General features: G+C 40.4%; 1 protein-coding gene across 1 annotated transcript in view; it reads left to right on the top strand.

The window, feature by feature from the left end:
* Positions 1-12666, top strand: part of Prim2 (DNA primase subunit 2) — a 181348-nt gene that overhangs the window by 115578 nt on the left and 53104 nt on the right. Inside the window, exons 9-10 of the mRNA XM_005359889.3 lie at positions 7240-7312; positions 10778-10963. Of these exons, the coding sequence (XP_005359946.1) occupies positions 7240-7312; positions 10778-10963 (259 nt within the window). The remainder of the gene's footprint in view (positions 1-7239; positions 7313-10777; positions 10964-12666) is intronic.

Below are 12666 nucleotides of genomic sequence, written 5' to 3'. Positions count from 1 at the left end.
TCATTTGGCAGGCTAGTGACTGTTCTGTAGGTATGCCTACCTAGCCTAGCCTTCCAAAGGATCATTTGGCTGTCTCTTGTCATTGTGCACTTGCAGCGTGCCATTAGTAAAAACACAACGGGAATCACATGTATACCTTTATATTGCGCACATGAAGATAATTTTAATGACACCTTTATACCTAAAATAGGATTTTAATGTGTAATTGACATGACAAATTATTGGTGAAATATTTTACATTATACCACTGCAAGTATTTGAAATCAATGAATACATTATTCTTATTGTTAAACATCTTAACTGAGAAAAAGACAAATTTAAGTGCTCAACAGTCATTAGTCTGGCAGTTCCTAGCTTATGTGGAAGTTCTTTTTCTTTCTTTCTTTTTTTTTTAAATGCATGAAGTGAGTAAAACTGATTGTATGAAGTTGAATTCCATTTAAATCTCCTGCATTTGAAGCTGAATTTTACCTTTGGAAATGTCCCAAAAAGTAAATATTGTTTATAATGATAGTTTCTAAAAAAAAAAAAAGCTTCCAGATATCATACATCAAAGGACACCTAAATGCTTCTACCTCTACCTTAAGGTTAAATATTTCTTACAATGGTATAATTAAAAAAATAGATAAAAAATCATCTTCTAAGCCGGGCGATGGTGGCGCACGCCTTTAATCCCAGCACTCGGGAGGCAGAGGCAGGCGGATCTCTGTGAGTTCGAGACCAGCCTGGTCTACAGAGCTAGTTCCAGGACAGGCTCCAAAACCACAGAGAAACCCTGTCTCGAAAAAAAAAAAAAATCATCTTCTAGTATTTGTTGGAAGAGATAAGTAAATGCTAAGAATAGAAAAACAAAACAGTAGTGGAATGGTGAGCTACACCTTAATGAAGGCAGAAGAAAGGGGATCTCTGAGTTCAATGACAGCGTGGTCTACCTTGTGAGACCCCGGCCAGCCAGGACTTTTAACAACAAGAAAACAACCAAGCTTGTTTAGGCGAAGATGATGACTCCAGTTAGTTGAAAGGCACAGTGATGAAGTCTAGAAATTTCCTGATCTTCATGGCAACCTTTGATAAGGCACTACCAGGATTCCATTTTAGTCCCCGTCTCTCACAGAGAGAGATAAAACCCACGGCTTCAAGATTCTGAGAGCCCTGCTTACTTCCTTGTCTGGGCCTCCAGGACTGTTCTGGGCAAACCGGGTTGACTGTCACACACAGGAAGAAGACTTGCAGCCACGGCCTCACTGTTACAAACCTGTGTTTTCACTCCTTAAAAGGAGAAGATGACGGAGGCACAATCGTCCTTGAGAAGCTGACTTTTACTGCCTGTTTGTAGTGATGAGGGGTGATGTTCATCTTGTGCTTGCCATCATTGAACAGCATGGGGAGATCTCCCTCCTCCTCTTGACCAGCTGAACTTGTTGGGAGACCCATAGGTCCACTTTTCTCTGGTTTCTGTTTGTTTATTCCAGCTCTTGATTCCCACATTTTGACAAAAGCCCCCACCAAGGGTCTAAGTGTTCAGTTCTTATGCATGTGCAACCAATAGCACTTACATTTCTGTGCTTCTGCCAAGTTCAAAAGGTCCGCCTCTTACTTGGGAGTCATAGGTGCATGTGTACAGATGTGTTTTCCAGATTTATCACTTTAGATACTCAGTGACTTATTTATTTAGATATTTATATTTTCTGTAAATTAGATATTTGTATGAGATTTTTGGAAAAACTACTTCATTGTGAATGAGTTATTTGTCTTTTTGTCTCAGTTACTTATCACACCCATATTCCCCAATATTGCATTGATTTAACAGGGTGAAAGGTAGTACCCTATAAACTTGGTTATATAAATATGGGTTTGGGATTGTGATAGTTAATCTTGATTGTCAATTTGACGGAGAGGAGTCTCTGGGCCTGCCTGGGAGGGAGTATCTAGATTAGATTAGCCTGTGCGAATATCTATGAGGAATTATCTCTCCTTAGGTTAACTGAGGTGCTACCGGGAATGCCTGTGGCAACAGTTCTTGGCCTGAGCAGTGTTTCTTGTTTTGTCTTGTAATTTAGTAATTAGGATTTGTTATATAAGGACAACAACTGAGTTGTAGGGAGAAACCTATTTGAGTCCGAGTGTCTCATAGCATTCTTAATTAATTAGTTATTTTTGAGACAGGGTTTCAGAGCCCTGACTGTCCTGGAATTCATATTGTAGATCAGGCTGACCTCGAACTCACAGATCTGCCTGCCCTTGCCTCCCAAGTGCTGGGATTAAAGGCTTGTGCCACCACCTGGCTTTAAAAATCATTTTTTAAAGATGAGTTCCTCCTGCATCTTATGCACTGGTCAGTTTTGTTAAGGCAGTGACCAGGTTTATTTTGCTGGCACACAGCACTGTTCCATCTAAGCAAAAGGACACTGTCGTTTTACAGCCCAGTATCCTCAGAACATATTCTAGTACAACCGAGTGGCCATGGAGTCACATCCTTCCTGTGTTTGCTACTTTCTGTGACCCCAGAAAACTGTTGTACTTCAAGAGCTTTTGTACAGGCTGCTCCAGCAAGTAGAAGGTAACTTAAGTATAGAAAACACAAGTAAACTATTGGAATTCGTAACCTTTACTACTTGTGTTTATGAATGAACCAACTGGTGTATAGTTTGTCTTCTTCCTTTTATATTTATGGCAAATTGGTGATTCAGCTAAGACATAAAAAGAACCACTTTCAAGATTCTCTGACTAGTTAATGAAACCTTCCTTTTTGTATTTGGCAAGATAATGATTATGGATACAATATGAATTTAGTGAACCATTAAAATAATTTTTAAAAATCCATGTTTGGAAGAAATGACACTGTGATATAAAAGGTTAGGAATTAAACAGCTTTTATGCTCATTGATTTTGCCTTGTTTAAAACTGAACAGTGGTGACCATGAAGCATCCTCAGAATGGATATTTTCTGTTGTGTTAGCATGTGTGCCTCCTATTTAAATTATTCCTAACAAATTTGCTGCTATTCAACAGTGAATGAAAAAAGCATGAATTTGAAAGAAAGCTAGGAGGTAGATATAAGAGGATTTGGAGGGGGGCAAGGGAAGAGGAAAATAATGTAATTATGTTATACTCCTAAAAATTAAAAAAAGGCAAATTTGCAGTTACTATTTCTTTTTATCTAACATCAGCATGACATATTTATAAAATGGATGCATTTTTAAAATTCATAAAATAAGAATACACAGAGAGTTACCCAGTGTGGTGTCTGCTTTCATTTAGAAGCATTACGAAAATGAAGTTGAGAGCTCTCTGGATATAATAGAGATGTGGCTCGCATTTCTGGGTTACCTGCAACAGTCCCCTTCAGGAGCTTTAGCTTTGGCACTCCGTGTAAAAGCCAAAGTTGCTATCTCATGACCTAGTAAGAACTGTAAGGATTTTTATTCTTTGTGGCAGCATCTCTTGCTTGTGTTTTGTTTGTGTCTTGATCTTTGCATTGCTGTCAGTGCTTCACAATAAGAAAACAGGAAAGTCAGTCCTGGAAATACTCCAATGACCTAAGCAATGAAGTTAGTTAATTTTCTCTCTCGGGACCATAAATACCCAACACAACTTCACAAGGAACCTTGATTTTGGCCCTGGTTTCAGTGTGTTGGGGACGGGAAGGTAGAGCTCAAGATTCAAGAGCATGTGGGAGAGCTTCTTAGCATCCCCATGGACCAGGGGTGCAGACACCCTCAGTAGGACAGAAAGGTGGGGAGGAAGAGAAGTGGGGAGGTGGGAGGTGAGGTGGGGAGGTGGGTATAACCTTTCAGGTCCATACTTAGTAGTATACAAGTTTCAGTCACCATAACTGGAGATTGGGCATCAATATCTTTCCATTTGTTTGCTTAGTGTCTCTATGTGTGGGGAGCAGAAGACAGCCTTTATTTCACCATCTAGGTCCCAGAGGTTGAATTCAGGCCATTGGGCTTGAAGACATTTGCTATTATTTGCTGAGCCTTCTCACTGGCCTGAGCTGTTGGTGACATTTTACATTCAAGCCAGAGCAGAGTTTTTCAAGATTTCTAACTTACATTTAAATTATTCTTTTATAGTTTACACTTGAAGTTGTTTTATTTCATTAGGCTTTCTCCTTTGAAGGTGAATTTGTATCTTGGACATATTCAAGTAACTCAGCTATAAATTCCCTGTGATACTTGACTTTTCTGTCTTCTCCCTTAAGTTGTATCTATTTTTTTTCCTCCCCAGAAAAACCTAAGTCCATCTACTGAGATAAGCCAAGCTTTCACCTTCGCTGGTCTAGATGTAGTCTTGCCTTTAGGCAATATTCTTCCCAATAGTTTCTACTGTCCAGTTCCTCCCTTCTCTGGTCATTTCTTCACTCTACTCTCAACTGTGAACCTGATGATGTCAGTTTGACCCTTGGATATTCTCAAGGTCTTTCATTGCCTACAGAGCATGGCTTCCAAGGCCTTCCCATCATTTGTCTGGATGCAGTAATTTACCCTTTCCATGTCAACTCTGTCTGTCATAATCAGCTTACCCAGTATCTTGCTTATTTATTAGTCAAGACAGAAGAATCCTCTTTTATCACAGATGAGAGGAGAAATTGCATTTCTAATACCCCTTGTCATTCCCTCCAGTGGAGTCCATGTGTAGTCGTATGTGGCTAGTGACCTCCTTTCTGTGTTGTGTGCTTGATGTGTATGCTGTGCTTAACCCTCTGTGTAGTTTTTATGTTGTAATTCTCCTTTCCATGGAAATTAGTTGGTGTATTATAATATTTAGAACCATGCATCCTATACAAATGATTTCCATTTTTGGCAGATATATATTCCCCCCACTTCTCCTCACTGGCTTCATCTTTGCTGTGTAGTTCAGATTCCAAGTCCCCTCGGCCCACCAGACTGCAGGTGTAGCTGCTGCACCCTGCCTGTGTTTCTTCTTTTTGTATTCTTTTTAACTCATGGTGCTACATTCGTCTGACCAAGACAAGTTCCTATGGTGAAGTAATTGTTTGACTGTGTTTTATCAATAGCCATCTATAATTATGTCTGTGTATCACCGCACCACTACTTGTGTATTTGTTAGTTGTTGATTAGAACGGCTCTTTTAGATGATTGGAATCACCATTTTCATTAGTGCATTTGGATACTGAGGTTTGCAGGGGTCAAAGGTGTGGCCTAGTAAAGAGCCCGGTGATGGCTCCTCTAGACTCATACTGACTGCCGTACTGACTGCCTTCTCTCTGTTTACTGGTAAAGGATGCAATTGCTCTGTTGTACTGGAATACACGTTACTTACTTTAATTAGCACTTTGAATAAGCCATATCATTTACTTTCCTTTAGCATTTCTAGTTAAGTCTGGCATCCATAATTCCATTTTACAAGTGAGACTGATGACAAAACAGGGTAATTGACTTTTCCAGTTGTATAACTAGTGATTTAAAGCACGGAAGAAGAAAGGTCTTCAGACGTGTAGCCTTGTGCTATTTCTATCCCCCTGTGGTGCTTCTTTGTTCTGCTGTAAAATGGGAAAGTAGTTTTTCTATTCCTGTGATTTTACAGAAATAATGGTCTTTTGTGCCAATGTAACACAGTAAAACAGGAGCTGGGGAGATGGTTAAGTTGATAAAATGCTTGCTGTACAAGCCTGAGGACTGGAGTTTATATCCTAAGCATCCATATTAAAAAACAAACAAGCAAACAAACAAACAAAAAACGTGACCTGCTAGGCACTATGACCGTCTGCAACCCTAGCACTTGGGAAGTGGAGATAAGGGCTCCCCAGGGTAAGCTGGCTAGCTGGATCTATCCTGGAATCCCCAGTTCAGTGAGAGACCCTGCTTTAGCAAATAAAGTGGAGAACAATAGATAAAGACACATGACATTACCTCTGCCCTTCACCATCTGTACACACATACCCATGAACACCCTCACACATGTGAACCTACATGCACATACACTTTATACACATGAACCTGCCAAAACAGTGTAAATCATTAAGATAACAGCTGTGGGGTTCACGTAGCATGATCTCTGTGTGTACCATGTTAATATCCTTGGTGGAATATGCCAGAGCAAATGACACATTACTTCACAGAAGAGGAAGGCTAGGCTTGATGGTCTTTCTCATGGGGCAGCTGCAACATCCCAACACACTCCTGCAGGCTTGTTTCATAATTCATATCTGTTGTTTAATCAGTAAAATTAGTCAACTGTGGAAACAGCAGCGTCTTAAAGAGCATGTGTGTGGTTCTGCAGGAAAAGTCTGTACCTAGTAGATGTGAAATAGAGAATCTGGAGTTCTTTATGATTAGCTTGACTCGTCTCTCAAGGGTTTTCTTTAGTTGTAGCTGTATAAGTCATGGCTTGACTGTATACATTTTCCTATGCGATCTAGCAAACTGGATGCAATGGGATCTTTGGATATGGATGGTAGCTTTTGTCAAGGATTTGAAAAGTTACAAAAGATGAATGGCTTTAGATAGCGTGTAAAACTCGTGTTTCCAGATCTGTAAATGACACCACAGAGGCATTTGTTGTAGGAAGAGGATGATAGCATCCTGAAGAAACGGAATGAAGAGACAATTTCCATTTGACTACATGGCAGACTTGATCCTAACACACTTCTTGTTTCCTCATTTGTTAGTGTAAATTAGGTGTTCTCCCCAAATGGATGTGAGGATTTAATTAGAGAATGTACATGGGGATTCCTTGCACACTAAGCACTGTTAAATATTTTATTGAATGCCAACTACTACTGTTTATCAGGCCTTTAACAAAATGATTTCGATTTGGATCGTGTCAGCACTGAAGGTAGGGTCCCATTATCCCCATTGGACAGAGAAGGACACGGCATGCCAGTAGGCAGATGAAATGCCTAGAGATCTGTTGTCAAGGGTGATTTCTGATCGCAGCTTTCCTTTCCTCTTTGTTCTGTTCAGTGTTTTAATAAGGCGTGAGTAAAAGAGATTTAAGTGTTTACTGTATGGGTTGTGCTTGTGAGAAGTGAAAGCAGTGCCCTGGGGTAGGAATCAGGAAATCCAGGCTGGCACTATATTGTGTATTTCTTGTGAGTAATTCATTGTATGTGACTTATTAAATACATTTGAAATACTTGGTTTTCTGCTGAGGTTCGTGTGTAAAGTGTTTTCTTATTATAACTTTGATCTTAGAATAAAAATTCTCTTTGAAGAGATAAAAGTATTTTACAGATCCCATTTTAGTATTTTGTTCTGCTTTGTTTTCCAGTCATTCCTACACTGGCCAAGATTACAGCACCCAGAAGAACACTGGGAAGATTTCCTTAGATCAGATTGACTCGGTAAGCACCAGCCCTATTAAAGCAGACTGGTTTCAGCTAGAGACCCCTGCTGGAAAGATGGAAAGTCTCATATCTTATATATGTGATTTTTTTTTAATTGCAAGAAAACAAAATTTAAAGGGAAATTGTTTACAATTTTTAAAAAAACAATTTGATTATTGGAAAATGGGATTCCTTTAAATAACAGTCATTAAGTGTCATTTATGTGTTTACATTTAAATACACACATTTAGAAAAGGAAAAATGATGTGTATTAGTTAGCTAGAACCATTATAGCAAAATGTTATATAGATTGGTGACTTAAATACCAGAGGCTTGAAGCCTAAGCTCTAGGTTTTCTGGGGCCTTTCTCCTTGCTGTATAGACCACTGCTTTCCTGTCTTATGAGATGGTTTCCCCACTGTTGGCCTATATAGCCTTGTTCTTTCTCTTCTTTTATGTACAGTAGTCACCTTTTATAATATAATGACATCATGCAACTTAATTGCCTCTTTTAGGGATTTCTTTCCAGATGTAGTCGAACTCTGGGTACTGGGTTAAAACTTGAGTATATAAGTGAGGGTGCAGTTAACCAGAACCATTCACTAGCTCTAACGGAGGCGTCCATCTGCATTAACACATGTTCACATCTGCCTTGTTTTACTTTGCAAGTTCCTCAGCAAAGTGCTTTGTTATACTTCAGTCTCCAGAATTTCTCTTTAATGCTGTAGTATGTGCACTTGATCCCACAAAGAACGAATAAGCCTGCTATAAATAATCTTTTTTTACAACTACCACTTCATTTGCAAAAATTAAAAATATAACAGGATTTTAGTGCTGGAATACAAGAATTACAATAAAGTTACCAGAAACCAATCAGAATGTCCAGATTTTCTCATGGTGAATTATAATCTAGTACTTAACAGTTAATATGCCCGGAACTGTCTGCACTGCAGAGTTGATTCCAAATTTGCTCTTAAGGTCTCTCATCTTTTAATTCCCTCAAAATAACTATTTCACCTTAATGGCCTCTTATTACTTTTCCACTTCTCTCCTGACCCAGGGTTTCTGTACCCTGGAACTCACACTGTAGACCAGGCTGGCCTGAACTCACATAGATCCGCCTGACTCTGCCTCCCAAGTGCTAGAATTAAAGGCATGTGCCACCACCACCAGGCGGCTTTTCCATTTCTCCATTAGTTCACTTTATATTGCATGAATAGTTGAAGTTAATAATAGTTAATTCCAATCCTGCCTCTACCCAGGTGTTTCCCCATTCCCCAGCAAGTGTGAACTGTGGGAACACCAAGACCTGTACTTACTGATTCATGCAGTGGATGTAAATTGAGCCCATCGGTTGTGCACCAGCCACTGGCTGTGAAGCAGAATGGAGTATAACAGAATGTCTGTTCCTTCCTGGACCTTCCCTGGGTGAAACAGACAGCATAGCAAATGAGCATCGTCCTGTAAAATCACTCGGCAGGGCTGTGCCCAAGACTTAACTTCATTTGGAAGCTCACTGACTCTGTTGCTTTATCCGTATAACACCATGCCATCAGTATTTCTCTTGGTATTTGCTGGTCATGGACTGCTCCTTCTAGGTTGTTCTATACTTAAATCTGTATCTGTCAGTGGCACTATTGTCCCCGTGTCCCTCTTGAAATGGGGACTGTATGGACCTAGTGGCTTTCTCAGAGTACACAACCTCTTCTGAGTCTTCCCTGTTAGGGCTCTAGCTTTCTTAAAGCCCTGGGATCATGACATAGGATGGATTTGCCCCCAGATGCTGACCCCGCCCCTTATTCTTTGCTGTTTCATTTGCACAGCACTGCATCTGTTGTTGCTGCCCTCTGCAGCATCCCTTGTCTTGTGCTTACAGTTCCTGTCAGCTCAGTCTCCACTGCTGTCTTACTGTGGCCAACCCTGTGCACGACTGTCTTCATTTTCAGTTTGTGGACAGCCATTAGGTTCTCTTAAGTGTTCTTCCTGCTTCCGTTCCTGCTGCTTATAGTCCCTGTAGAGTGTAGTAGGCTGAGTTCCTATGAAATCATCAGCATGCCGGTGCTTGTGGCTCACTCGCGACGTTCTAGTACTCGCTCTTCATTCCTTGGCTCTCTCACTGTGCTCTAGTATACCACATTCATTCCTTCTTGGAGTTTTTTATTGTCATTACATGAATGGTATTCTTGGATCCTCACGTAAGTAGAATCAAGCTTGAAATCCGTCTTAGTTGAAGTGTGGTTTCCTCAGAGAGTCTTCTGTCTCCAGCATTCTCGATCCCACTGCTGCTGTGTTCCCAGAACTTTGACACCATGTTCATCTTCTGATGTCCATGCCCATTGTCTGCACCAGAGTGGAAACTTCTCCAGGAGGGGATCTGTGACCTCTTTCTCTACTGGTGATTTGTAAGGAGACATAATACATGTTCAAATGTTCAGTAAATTCTAGGTGGTTGAGAACAGAGAGACTGGGGAATTGTAATAAAGGAAGGAGAGGTTGAACTGAAGGACTGCCGGCTGTAACTAGATCACACGAGAGTGGGCGGGTCCTCCAGACGCTGTCAGCAGGGTGGAAATGTGAACAGTGACAAATCAGCCCTCCTGGCTTCTCCAGCTTTTGGCTTATGTCTTTGTTGCCATCCTCATTATTTAAGTTATTATCAGGTTTGTTCTGTGTAACAGGTATAATAGTCAATGTATTGTTCCTTTGCTTAGCTCCCGCAGAAAAAGATACAGGTCTGTGTGGTGCTAACTGCTGAGGCTAGAATTTAGTTGCTCTTTACGGAGACACACTAGACGGCCACTAGAGGGAGCAGCAAAGTCAAACAAAGCAAAGCCTGGTCCTCCTTCTATGGTGAGCTGGCAGGCGTGCCCTGGTGAAACTCACATCCTAGGTGGAAGGATGCATTTGAGGGAGTTAGAGGAAACGAGGTTGAGACTGTGACTGAAGAAAAAAAAACGAATTTAAAAACAAGCAAAGATACTTTGTTTTTGACACTAAAATGTTAAAACCTACATTTTTTAAACTATTGGTTAAACATTTATTTTTCTCTTTGAAATTGTTTCTCTTAATTTCATATTCTCCTTTATGTCTAGTTTGTTATGAATCAATTTGCTACTTTGCAGTTATATTTTCAGATCTTTTTCTTAGAAAAATGGAATATTATGTCCACATAAACCCTCTAAGAATAGTCAGAGTAGTTTTGTTTGTAATAAAAAGGTGGAAAGGACATAATGCTATCCCGTGAGCAGATGGCTAAACAAACTGCAAGGTCTGTATTCAAGGTCTAGAGTGTGCTTCTCATTGACATTCCCAACGTTGTCACAGGAGAACCTTGAACCAAGTGTGAGGAACTAGCAAGAAGCCAGTCCTCAAACATGCCATACCGTTCTTTATCCCAATTAAATCAAATTTACAACCACAACAGATATAATAGGGGACCTAGTATGTCTTCACCATTACCTGAACTTGCTTTTTTTCTTGTAGCTTTCTACCAAATCCTTCCCACCTTGCATGCGTCAGTTGCACAAGGCTTTGAGGGAAAATCACCATCTTCGTCATGGAGGCCGGATGCAGTATGGCCTGTTCTTGAAGGGCATTGGCCTCACTTTGGAACAGGCACTGCAGTTCTGGAAGCAAGAGTTTATCAGAGGGAAGATGGATCCAGACAAGGTAACGCTGAATATGTAGAGCAATAGCAAGTGAGCTTTTGTTAGTATGAAACCAGAAGGTCTGCCTTTAAATTACGCACGGAAACACAGCTGAAAAGTATCAAAGATGCACGTGTCTTAGTTTATATAAGAAGAAATTCACATGTTAACCTAGCAAATGCCAAACAAAAGCCTGGGAAAGGTATCTTCTTAAGTAAGCATGTCATCCGTGGGCTGAACTTGCATAATGAAGAATGTTTATATAAGTAAATATCATGTTGTCTCATATTAGCTTTCTAAAGCTGCTGTAACAAAATTCCAAGTTCAATGGCTTAAGCAACAGATACTTAGTTACTTGTGGTTCTGGAATCTGGAAATTCCAATCAGGGTTTTGGCAAATGTTGCTTCTTCTGAGGCCTGACCCCATGGCTTGAGGTTTGGCCTATTCATGCAGTCTTTCCTCTCTGTGAGTGCCACCACTGCCGCCACCACTGCTGCAAGGACTCCAGTCGCACTGTGTCAACTACACACGTAGCATCTTACTGCACCCTGCTTCCCCTTCTTAAAGACACTCTTGGAATACAGTCGCACTTGGGACTAAAGCTTCAAAATAGGAATTTTAGGGTAACATTACTCAGTATATAACATGTCTTTCGTTATATACTTTATTTAAAAATGTGACTGTCTGTTTGTGTGTGTGTGTGTGGAGGGGGATGGGTGTGTGTAGGGGGGTGTGCGCCAGAGGTTGAGGTCAGGTGTCTTCCCTCTGTTGCTTCCACATTAGTTTTGAAACAAGGTCATTCGCTGAACCTGGAGCGTGCCATGTCAGCCTGACTGGCTAGCCAGCGAGTCTCCGGGATCTTCCTGTGTGCACCCCTGTAGCACTAGGTTAGACATACACCACCGTTCCCAGCTTTATGTGGTCCCCTGCTGTGCATTGAAAGTCATCACTGATCATCTCCCTAGCCCCTAGACCTTTTTAATATTGTAAGAAGTTCTTGTCCATCTTGCAGACTTTCTGAGAACAGTCTAGGAACTTTTAAATATATGACTCAATAAAGCTTTCTTTGAACAGTTTAGAATATTTCTTATACTCCTATTATGTTTGTTTTATTTTAAAGTATTCTAACTATGGAAAGTATGAAAACTGCAGAAAAATTTACTTGTTTTCCTTCTCCCATTAAGAAGTAATTAGTGTTTAGGTACTCTCTTAAGTTCAGGTAACTAACTACTACTCTACCCCACCCCGCTATAAAACTTTTATGGTTTTCCGTGTTATTAACTAATCTTTGAAAGGTGATTTGAATTTGTTACATAATATTGTAGCATTTAAAAATGATATAATTTGTTCCTATAATTTCAGGTTTTGGACATTTGGTTGTCTGTGTGAGCCATGCATGTGTACACATGTCATGTTCACGTGGAGGCCCAAGGTTGATGCTGGCTGTCTTTATTATGCTCCACTTCCTTTACGAGACAGGTTTCTCATGAACCTGGAGCTGGCTTTTTCAGTTTGACTGTTGGGACAGAGAGACTCTGTTTCCTACCACCCAACGCTGGGATTGCAGGCATTCACTAACTATATCCAACTTAAAAAAATAGTGTATATGTGATTTGTGTGTGGGGTATGTGTGTGTGTGTATGTTCTGTGTATGTGTGTGGGTTGTGTGCTTTGTGGTGTGTGTATATTGTGTGTATGTGTGTGGGTTGTATGCTATGTGGTGT

The sequence above is a fragment of the Microtus ochrogaster genome, linkage group LG2, assembly GCF_000317375.1.
Source record: "Microtus ochrogaster isolate Prairie Vole_2 linkage group LG2, MicOch1.0, whole genome shotgun sequence".
NCBI classification, from domain to species: domain Eukaryota; kingdom Metazoa; phylum Chordata; class Mammalia; order Rodentia; family Cricetidae; genus Microtus; species Microtus ochrogaster.
Note: the sequence above shows the minus strand (reverse complement) of the source record. Positions and strands in the feature narration are given on the sequence as shown.